We start from the raw sequence: 10,275 nt of genomic DNA on the forward strand, positions 1-10,275 counted from the left end.
CAGATTATTTCAGCTCTTTGCTCGGTGATTGCTAGGCAACATAATGACATCATATTTGATATAGATATGAACCTTCAGGGTCCTGGCATGTACCTGTGTATTGCAGCTTCTGAGTATTAAAGTAAGTAGTTTGTATTACTGCTCATTGTTAAATCTGATGGTACAGAATTGCGGGAGTCTGTGTGGCTCACCTGCTGCCTCTTGTGTCGTACTGTTTCATATTTTTGATGAAGTGAATCTTCTTGGTGTGTCGAGGTCTGGGAGAACCACCGGAGAGGTTACGAGTTCTGCAGAGAGAGAGCGAGACAGAAAAAAAAAACATGAATATTAATAAGGGCATTTGCTCTCAAATCTGTAAACAAGAAAGAGGTTGCCAGTAGACACAGTTTCCACTTAAAAGACACGCACACACACTCTCACAGAGTCACAGAATTAAGCCTAAAAACGCCTCAAGACGGAACGTTACCAAAGCTTCTTGGGCAAAACACATATTTTTCCATCTTTACAACAAATTAAAACATTCAAAATAAATATACAGCACAAGTTTAGGGGTCACTAAAATAAATAAATTCTTCTTACAGTTCACATCTCTGAGTTCTAAACACATCCCGAGTTTGTGTGTCTGCCTGGTGAAGGTCAAGTTCTGAGCCAGGTTGTATCACTGTGCCGACCCTCATGGATTAAAACAACAGATCTCGACATGAAAGCGGGCCAAGAAGCGCCGTGACATCACAGCAGTTACATAACGTTACTGACATCAGCATTAGTCTCACACACGTACGGCACCTACACAAGCTGAAACTGCGTGTTACTGCACCGCGGTCATTTACATCGTCTCATGATGAACATCATGTCACGATGCAGCACAGTCGCCACAATCATGCACATACATTTCTGCAAACACATACAGAAACTTCCTCAGCGAGGGTTGCTCCTCATCTTACGTGTAAGAAAAAACAAGGAAAAGTCCCATATTTCATTTATACTCAGAGGACCAGCATGCAGTGCTGCAGTCAGATCAGGTTACACAATGCTTTGAACTAAGCCAATAAACTGGCCACAAATAGAAACTCACATTTATAATGCTCTTGCTATTATTGGTTGGTGATGAATATTTCTCATATAACTCTACACTAGATCAGGATTATGCAACTGGATAAATACATCTGCCTCTCGAGTTGGTTTCTGTTCTTTTCTTCGGGGGGAGTTTGTTGTTTTTTCTTGTTATATTTTGCTGATTTAGCTTCTGTGTTCTTGAGAATTTAAAACTACTGCTGTGTCCAAAATCCTCCACTCATTCACAATAGATAATATCAAATATAATAAATACTTACCGCAGTAAGTGCTAGTAAAATTAAACAGGTGGAGGATCAACTAATAATGTTTGAACATCTACATGTTTCTCAGAAGTTAAAACGGGCAGAAGTTTACCAAACTGGAAAAAATATGCCTACATATTGTTTCAGAATAATGTTCTATAAAATAAAACATTGCATCTGCAGTGCATAATGTTTTCCAAAAACTTCCAGGAATCTGGAGAAATCTCTGTGCGCAAAAAACAAAGCCAATAAAACCAACATTGGATGCCTGTGACTTTTGGGCTCTCGTGATTCTGTCACGCCTGTGCACGCCTCGCTGAGCTCGGGAGCACTTTCAGAAATCACTGTGTCCCATCCACAAAATGCAGGTTAAATATCACATCTTTGGAAGAAGAGAAGATTGTATTAGTGCATTAGAATAGACAGCTTACACATCTGGAAAGGCACCATCAGTGCTGAAAGGTATTTACAGATTTCAGAGCAACACATGCACCCATCCAGATGACTTCTTTTCAACGAAGGAATTGTATAATTTTTAAACAGCATAGCTTTACAGAAGAGTCTGGGTGCTGAACTGGCTTGTCTGTAGTCCATCCACCCACCCACCCACCCACCCATCCACCCATCCATCCATCCATCCATCCATTCTCTTCTGCTAAAACAATCCAGGGTCAGTGGCCCAGCTACAATAAAGCATGAGGCTGGGTACACCTCAGACAGGTTGCCGCCCTGTCGCAGGGACAACACATACAGACAGACAACCATTCACACACAGAATTGCCAATGAAATGAATGCCACTAAGTGCACGTCTTTGGATTGTGGGTGTGGACCCAGAGAGAGAACCCACGCAAACATGGGAAGATCATGCAAACTCCACACAGAAAGGCCTCGGCCACATGGTGGATTTGAAGCTTCTTGCAGTAAGAGGAGTTAGGATACTGCACTGGCCTGTCTGTGGTCCAGACCTTTTACCAACTGAAAACATGTGAAGCACCACGAAATTAAATATATAGCGAAGGAGACCCAGGACGGCCGAGCAGCCAAATTTTTAGCAACTGGTCTCATGTTAAAGAGCAAATATTAGCACATATTATTCTAAAATGGCACCGTTTCTCACTTTAAATATTTTATACATACTATGTTGTACTTTAAATAAAGATGATATTTATAAAATATGCAAACCATTGCATTCAGTTTTTATTTGCAACCCAAGCTGGTTTGTAAAAACAATTCATATCATGATGTGGCTCCGTACTTCCTATCGTTCGTCAGTTTTTACAATAGTTGGTTAGCGACTTTCCTAAACAGGTGATTTTATATGGTTTCTCCCCCACGTAACAGTGTGCATGACTATAATCAGGAGTCATTGGTAGGAAACAGAAACCAACCTTACTGTGCATTTTATAAATGGCTTTTGTTTCATACATCAATCATTTTTATTTTGAGAAACAACATTACAAAAAGTCTGAAGAAAACATGTTATAAACACATGCAGAAAAAAACATATCCAATCTCTTCCTACAATATTAAAGCCATCATTCAATACAGTCCCTAACATTTGCGTGAAGGACAATATAACATATTTTTAAGCAGAACGTTTTATAAACACTCTCACAGGAGCCAATGGAGATTTGATCTGCAAGCCCATAGAGAGATGGCTGTCTGCTGGGAAACATAACGCTTACACAACTATGAATTCACATACATACATGAACACACACACACACACACACACACACACACACACACACACACACACACACACACACACACACACACAGCATCTGCTACTGTTTTTTTATGGTCGGCTTGCTGATCCCACACCACATGGAGTCTAAATCACTGTTATCGCTGCTGCTCACTGTCTGACTCAGTAATACATGACTGGGAGATGAGAGCTGCTGTGTGTGTGTGCATGTGTGTGTTTGTGTGCATGTGTGTTATGCAGTTATAACATCTGGGTTGTGACATCTGAATGTGAGGCTTTAAGAGGATTGTTGCCTTCTGCTGGTCAACAAATACCCGACCAAACACACAATTCACATATTGACAAAGGAATTTAAATTGATTCAAACTGCAACGTATCACCTCCTAAATAATTTCTGGCCACATTTATTGGTCACACACTTAATTAAAATGATATTATGATGGTGCAGCGGTGCTGTGATTCATTACATTTTTATGTCCCTGAAAATCTATTAAATGTTTCGCTCTTTTCCCATGAATCGTTGTTGACTGCCTGCCTGGTGCCACTTCAGAACCATGCGGGACTTCGTTTACAATATTTTGGTCACATCTGCAAGAGAGTTTTAATAATAAGCATCCTTCTTTTCTTTAACTTCATTGGCTCATTAATTAATTAGTTAGTTCTATGTCAGATCCACAGGGTTCAGTGTCTTCCTCAACATGCGACTTCAACGTGCAGACTGAACTTGAACTCGGCACCGCCAACCTCAATCACATCACGTCACTAGCTGCACAGTACAGAAGTTCACAATTTCATTTAGCCTCATGGATCATTTTCCTCCTGTGGATATAAATAAAGATTTAAAATAAAAAATAGCCACAAAAGCCCTCTAAGCTGTCACGCCTCATTTGTTATCAATCCCAAACATTCTATCTTTGGTAGCCAAACTCACGTGATGGAATCTTCTCAGCATTCCATTTCCAAGGGAACCATCAGTGAGCGGCATACTGGAATGTTGTGGATTGTTTCCATTGTGTGGGAAGGGAAAGAGCCCACTGGATGAAGTTAATGGTAAGGAATATGACGAAGATGATGGCGCTCAGTGTTTAAGATAAAGACAAATAAAGACATATCTGCTTTTACAAGAGCAAACACTTGCTCTACTTAAGTGCCTTTGAGCAGGACACTACTCCACTTGGATTGCCTGTGGTTGTCATGGGGACAAGTTGATGTTTGGAACCAAAAGTAAAACAAAGAAAGATGACAAAGTTATCAAAGATGGAATGAAAGCCAGTCGAATACTCAGACAAGATCCGGGATTCTGGATAAAATGAGGTTTACTTTTAGTCCTTCAGACAGAAGAAGAGCTTTTAGGTTCCAATCCATCCCAAACAAGTGTAAATAAAAATGTAAAAAAATATACATTTTTACATGATACATGAAATTTCATACAAAAGTATCGACGACGCTAGTCAAAACGACGCATAACACCACTCTCCGTTTACGGTCCACAGTGCGTGCAATAACTAGAGCGACAGCTTCAGATGATGATTTAGTCTCTATACAGGGAGATAATTTAACAACCTTCAACAAAGCACAACTCTTAAAAAGCTCAAACAAGATGCAACTTTTCTAAATAGAAAATACTGTACATGTCCTGAAGAGTTACAATGTTAATCACTTTAGTTAACATTAAACTAAAGTGTTAAGCAGTTATTTTATACTTTCACTTATTCATTTCAGGGATAACTCTACCTAGGCTACTTTTGTAGTCACATTTGACTTGTGCTGTAATGAATGAACACAATCACAGCAGCTCATTGGGAAAGGATGAAGAACACCCTTTATTTACACGTATACCTTATAAATGCTACTGCCTGAAAGCGCTAATAAAACTGTATTTTTTCTATATGGTCAGAAATATCATTATTAATATCATTACTGCAAATTTTCTTTATATTACCCATCCTTAAACCCACACAGAGCATTTTCAGTTATTGGGACATATCCAATATGGATAATCTCCTGGTACATGTGAGAAAGGCCAACTTACCTGGACCTTTTTCTTCCAACATCATCTACAGATGAAAGTCATACAGAATATGTTCCAATATGTTAAGTTAAATTAGCAAGAACAAGTAAAGAAAGTCCGTGCTACCTTTGGTACTCAGACTTTGACTTTATGACACTGACAAATAAAGATCTGAGGTTTGTCGCCCAGCCCTTCTTACAAACGTGGGTGAATAATATGCAGCTGCAGTAATGACAGTAACTCATCTCATGAGTGGCAGCTACAAATAACAATTTGGCTTTAACAACCTGTTTGGAGAGACCACAATCAGACACCCAAACACAGTTATCATAAAATTCCTCAGCTGGAGTGTGACTGACATTTAACAGAATGGCTTTTTTGCACTGTCATGATAAACAGCCCCGTCAGTTATCTTGAAATTATTTTCTCAGCTTGGAGGGTTGAGTGAGGAAACGCTGTAGGAATAAACATCAACAATATCTGCAAAGAGAGAGATAGCTGACGCCACCACTCTCCCAGTCTAAATCTGTCCCAGTGTCTGAGCTGTGGATCAGCGGGCTCGTGATTACAACGCTCTGACCAGCAGCCCATTTTCATGAGAACCAGCCAGCTTCATCTGTCTGGGATGCTGTGGAAAATTCCCATTCTGTGGGAACGGAAAGATCCAGTGATAATTCCCTTGCTGTTACTAAGCAAGATGATTGTTGGTGATCAGATAAAGACATACTGAGGGTACAACCACGCGAGGTGCTATTATCTTGTTTACCGCTGATATTGTTTTTCATAACTTCCTTCTTACAGAGGATGTTTAGCCAAAAGCAAACTCTAATGTCGCCTTGCGTTTATATTCAAATACAAATCAGGAATGTCAAAACTAATTTTACATCACGGACCACACTTTGATTTTCAGTGGTCTGAACTGGTGAAAATCCATTTTCCCTCAGTGTAAAGAATTTGACTGCATATTAAAGCTGTATCTCACTATAAGAAGAAGAGCAATTTCAACAGTATGTCTCAGTTTTTCTACATGATAAAGAAATGCTGCTGTAGCAAAAGAAGTCAGTCTCTGCAGTTAAATCATAAGAAATGAATGCACAACCCTACAGAAAGTGTTCTGGGAACTCGTTGCACAAACTGCTACGTTTTTGTTAATTAATTTAGTATGAAGGACTCTGGCAAAGTAGGACAAGATGTAAACTTTATGAAAATACAATTAAAAGTCCAGAAGTTATTTCCACCACAATCACATTTTCCAAAGACATCCAGTGGGCCGGATTGGGCTGATTCTGGCCCCCGGGCCATATTTGTGACACCCCTGCTTTACATCGATTTCTTTGCCAACTTGATATACCAGAACTTTTACAACTGATATTACGACATTAATGGAGGCCGCAGTTTTAACTGAAGAATGATAGATACAGTGACACTATTCTGCAGAATAAGTAGAATAATAATAAACATATCTTCCTACTTTTAAGTGGTATGTTTTTCTCCTTCAGTGATACAGATATAATGATGTAGGTTGTGTTGTAGATTATTGTTTGTACTGACTCATGTTATTACTATGTCATGATTCCTGTGTGAAATGATCTACTGTGGGTGCATCCTGCTGTGATTTACTTGAAAGTTGGAAATGGACTGGTTTTAATGGTTATTCTACCCTAACGAGACATATTCATGCATTCACACAAGGCTTTGTTTGATAGACTTTTGAAATTTTGATTTCAAGGACATACGTACCTTTGGAGGGGGCAGTCAGCACACTCAAATGGCAGTTTGTGAAACAGTCACAGTCTCTATGTATTGATTTGTGGTTTTGGAAATTAATTTGAGCTTCTTTTCGTGTTCCTCGATACAAATTTCCCACTCCAAATTTCATGTCACTGAACGTGACTCTTTATCTGTCCCACATGAGCAGTACTGATTCATGTCCACGTGCACAAAATGAACATTTTCTTATTTTGAAAAGCCAAAAACAGTCTGCATTTCAAGGTTGGGGGTTGATGGTTTTTCACCACATATCACAGTTCCAGTTAACGTTATTAATTAGATTTAGACATTCACACCGTACAACAGACACTAAATATATTGGTTTCAACGTTGTGCTGAGTGTCACAGAAAAATTTATTATAATTATTACAATTATTACATTTTTTCTGATACTGGCCTGAATTAGAAGATGACCTGAGCCATAGCTACTCACTGCAGCTGTAAGAAAGGTGATTTGGGGTCATTTTATTGGGGGTTTGAACATTTGAGCTCCCAGGTTGTTCTCTATACTCACACTAAGCCAAACCAAACACTTTGTTGCTGCAGAGTACATTAATGAAAAACTATGATTTTACAAACAAAACCATTGAACTAAGTGAAACCTAAGTGATGATTCAAGTTAATAATATTTAGGTCGACCCATTAGGATTTGAATGAATAGTGTTTAAGTGCATTTTTTAGAAATAAAGCGACCTTCAGGAAACAGCGAGTGAGCAGCGAGCAGGTTCGGCTCTGCTCCTGTTTTTAGGAACCGTAGTGATGAATTTGTCTGGGTCGGAGTCACTTTGTTTAGTTTGAGTCATGATCACCAGAGTCACACTAATAATAGCTCGAGTTGTTTTAGCCTAAAATAAACTGGTGCAAGCCAGCTGGACATGATTATTGGATATTTTCACACTGCACTTTATTGGCCTGATCTCCACATCCATTGTCTACCTCACTGAAACGTGTTTTCTCGTCTTCAGTCACTCGCTTTATTTTCTCCCAGCTTAGTCACATACAGTCACTGCATCCCCTTCTCACACACCCTGTCACACAGAAGAAGCTTTTATTATTATTACTATTATTACTTGTGAAATGGGAATGTGTATTTTTAAACTTACTGTCATATTTTAGTCAGGTCATATTTTGGTCTTTGCATTCTTTGGGTTGAGGATTGAACTTCCTCTTTAAGTATAGGCCATGTGGTGACAGGCTGTTTTCTGAAGGTGGCCGGTTTCACTGTAATTTCTTTCTCACTTAGACTGCCATTATCACAGATCCTGTAGAAGCTCCTGTTCAGAGACTGATGGTTACAACACTTACACTCAAGTTATCATAAAAAAAAAAAAACACTTCCTAACATTTAGGATACAGACACCAGCATATCTCAGACAAGATACTGTCATAATAATTTAGTTATGGAGCTATTTGGAGGTCTCTTCATTTAAGTGCCTGGACAAAAACACTAACATGCAGTTGAAGTTAAACTGAGCACCGACACTCTTTTCCACATGCTTTCACCTCTTTCTCTCGCTGTGCGATGAGAGCTATTGAGACCAGACAGATCCATTGAAAAGTCAGTCACAGCACAACAAAGGAGATGTCACGTTATCTATGAAGTCTGAAAAACAGCTATAATCTTCTCCTCTACGCCAGAGCTACTTTTAACTCCTCACTACTTTTCATTGCCTTCATCTCTCTCAGTCCTTCATGTTGGTCCAAAAATATCTGCTTTCATTCTAATATTACACTTCAGTTCATCACAGGACATTTAAGAGTAACTTCATACACTCAAACACCAGGACACAATTAATTGGTGTTCTTTGGTGATAAACCGAGGCTGGATGAAAACTGAAAAATGACCTGTGCACTAACTGACACACTGCTGGTTTGCCACATCAGTACATGCAATCAGGGCTAATAATCCACTTTTAATGAAGCCAATTCATTAGGAAGCAGGCCGTTTGGTTATGGAAAAAAAAAAAAGCATAATCACAATTATTTTCAATAATTATGGTGATAATTTTCTAAAAAGATTAAATGTTAATGCCCTATCATTCTCATCTGAGATAGAGCTGCAAGATCATGTGCAAAAATCAACAACAACAACAAATCACAATCAACTGGATTGAGGTTTAATGATTATTTATCAGGATTATCCATCGATTTTGGTTCATTGGTTCATTTTATATGACATGAGACTCCTAGTCTCTAAGTAAAAATGAAGAAACATGATAATAACTCCACACTGGTGTCAGACCACTAATTAGTATCAGCAGATACCCAAACCCAAGTATCAACTCAGGAGTGGAGAAGTTGTTCATATTGGGAGCTAAAATCATAATTAAAATTACAAACCTAATTAGGTGCAGCCAACATTTGAACATTTGGTTTTGGACAAAGTCATAATTCCTCTCATGAGAAAAACAAATTGTTAAAAAGGCAACACAGATAATAGGTACCTACATCAACTATTATACAAAACCTGTAAGGCCTATTCTCGTCCATTTCTCCCGTATGTCTCGCTCTGCACAGATGATTTTTGTTCATAGTTTCATGTTGGAAAAAACATATTTTTTAAGTCTTATTTTAAATATGGACGCAGCAATACTGACCTTGTTAAAGTCATCTCATATCAGCCAGAAAGAACCAAACCACAAGCAGCTTACTCTGAACCATCCGTTTGCATGTCTGCACATCTACTAATAAATCAACACAATTAAAAAATACACAAACCAGAGAAGGATGTCATGATTGACCTCACTGAGAGTTGGGTCAGTTAACATAGTTAGGTTTAGGAAACCTGCACCTGTCACTCTAATTCCATCCATTCTCTTCCGCTTATCCAATTGAGGGTCGCAGGTGGGGGGTGGGGGGCTGGAGTCTATCCCAGCTGTCATAGGGCGAGAGGCAGGGTACACCCCAGACAGGTCTGCCGCAGGGCTAACATTCGCAACCACTCGCACTAACATTCACACCTATGGGCAATTTACAATCATTAATCAGCCTGACCCTGTGGGAGGAAGTCGGAGTACCCAGAGACAACCCACGCAAACACGGGAAGAACATGTGAAGTCCACACAGAAAGACCCTGGCCTGATGGTGGAAGTGAACTTAGGACCTACGTGCTATGAGGCAACAGTCATTAATCATAATAATAATAATGATAATAATAATAAGTCTGTGAAGGTTCTCAGTCATCCAGGTCATCAGTAGTCAAACAATAATAATAATAATAATAATAATAATAATAATAATAATAATAAGTCTGTGAAGGTTCTCAGTCATCCAGGTCATCGTAGTCAAACAATAATAATAATAATAAAAATAATAATAATAATAATAAAAATAATACCTGTCTCAGTCATTAATAATGATTTTTAAAATCATCATCATTAATTATTGGCATCATTACCTTCATAGGTTCACTGGTGGCGTTCAAAGATTCGCTTTGCTGCACATCAGTGTAACTGGTTTGAATAAG

General features: G+C 38.7%; 1 protein-coding gene across 2 annotated transcripts in view; it reads right to left on the minus strand.

Annotated features, from left to right (window-relative positions):
• LOC120727982 (CDK5 and ABL1 enzyme substrate 2-like) overlaps positions 1–7,729 on the minus strand; it is a 29,431-nt gene extending 21,702 nt beyond the window's left edge. The window contains exons 1-2 of one of the 2 annotated variants that reach the window (XM_040022606.1): positions 5,061–7,729; positions 192–287 (exon numbers count right to left, since the gene is read on the minus strand). In XM_040022606.1, the coding sequence (XP_039878540.1) occupies positions 192–220 (29 nt within the window). In that variant the 5' untranslated portion in view covers positions 221–287; positions 5,061–7,729. Of the gene's footprint in view, positions 1–191; positions 288–579; positions 1,508–5,060 lie in introns of those variants that run through there. The other variant, XM_040022605.1, reaches the window with a different exon arrangement.
• Positions 7,730–10,275: the final 2,546 nt, after the last annotated feature.

Source organism: Simochromis diagramma, unplaced genomic scaffold (assembly GCF_900408965.1).
Source record: "Simochromis diagramma unplaced genomic scaffold, fSimDia1.1 OVJJ01000308.1, whole genome shotgun sequence".
NCBI lineage: Eukaryota > Metazoa > Chordata > Actinopteri > Cichliformes > Cichlidae > Simochromis > Simochromis diagramma.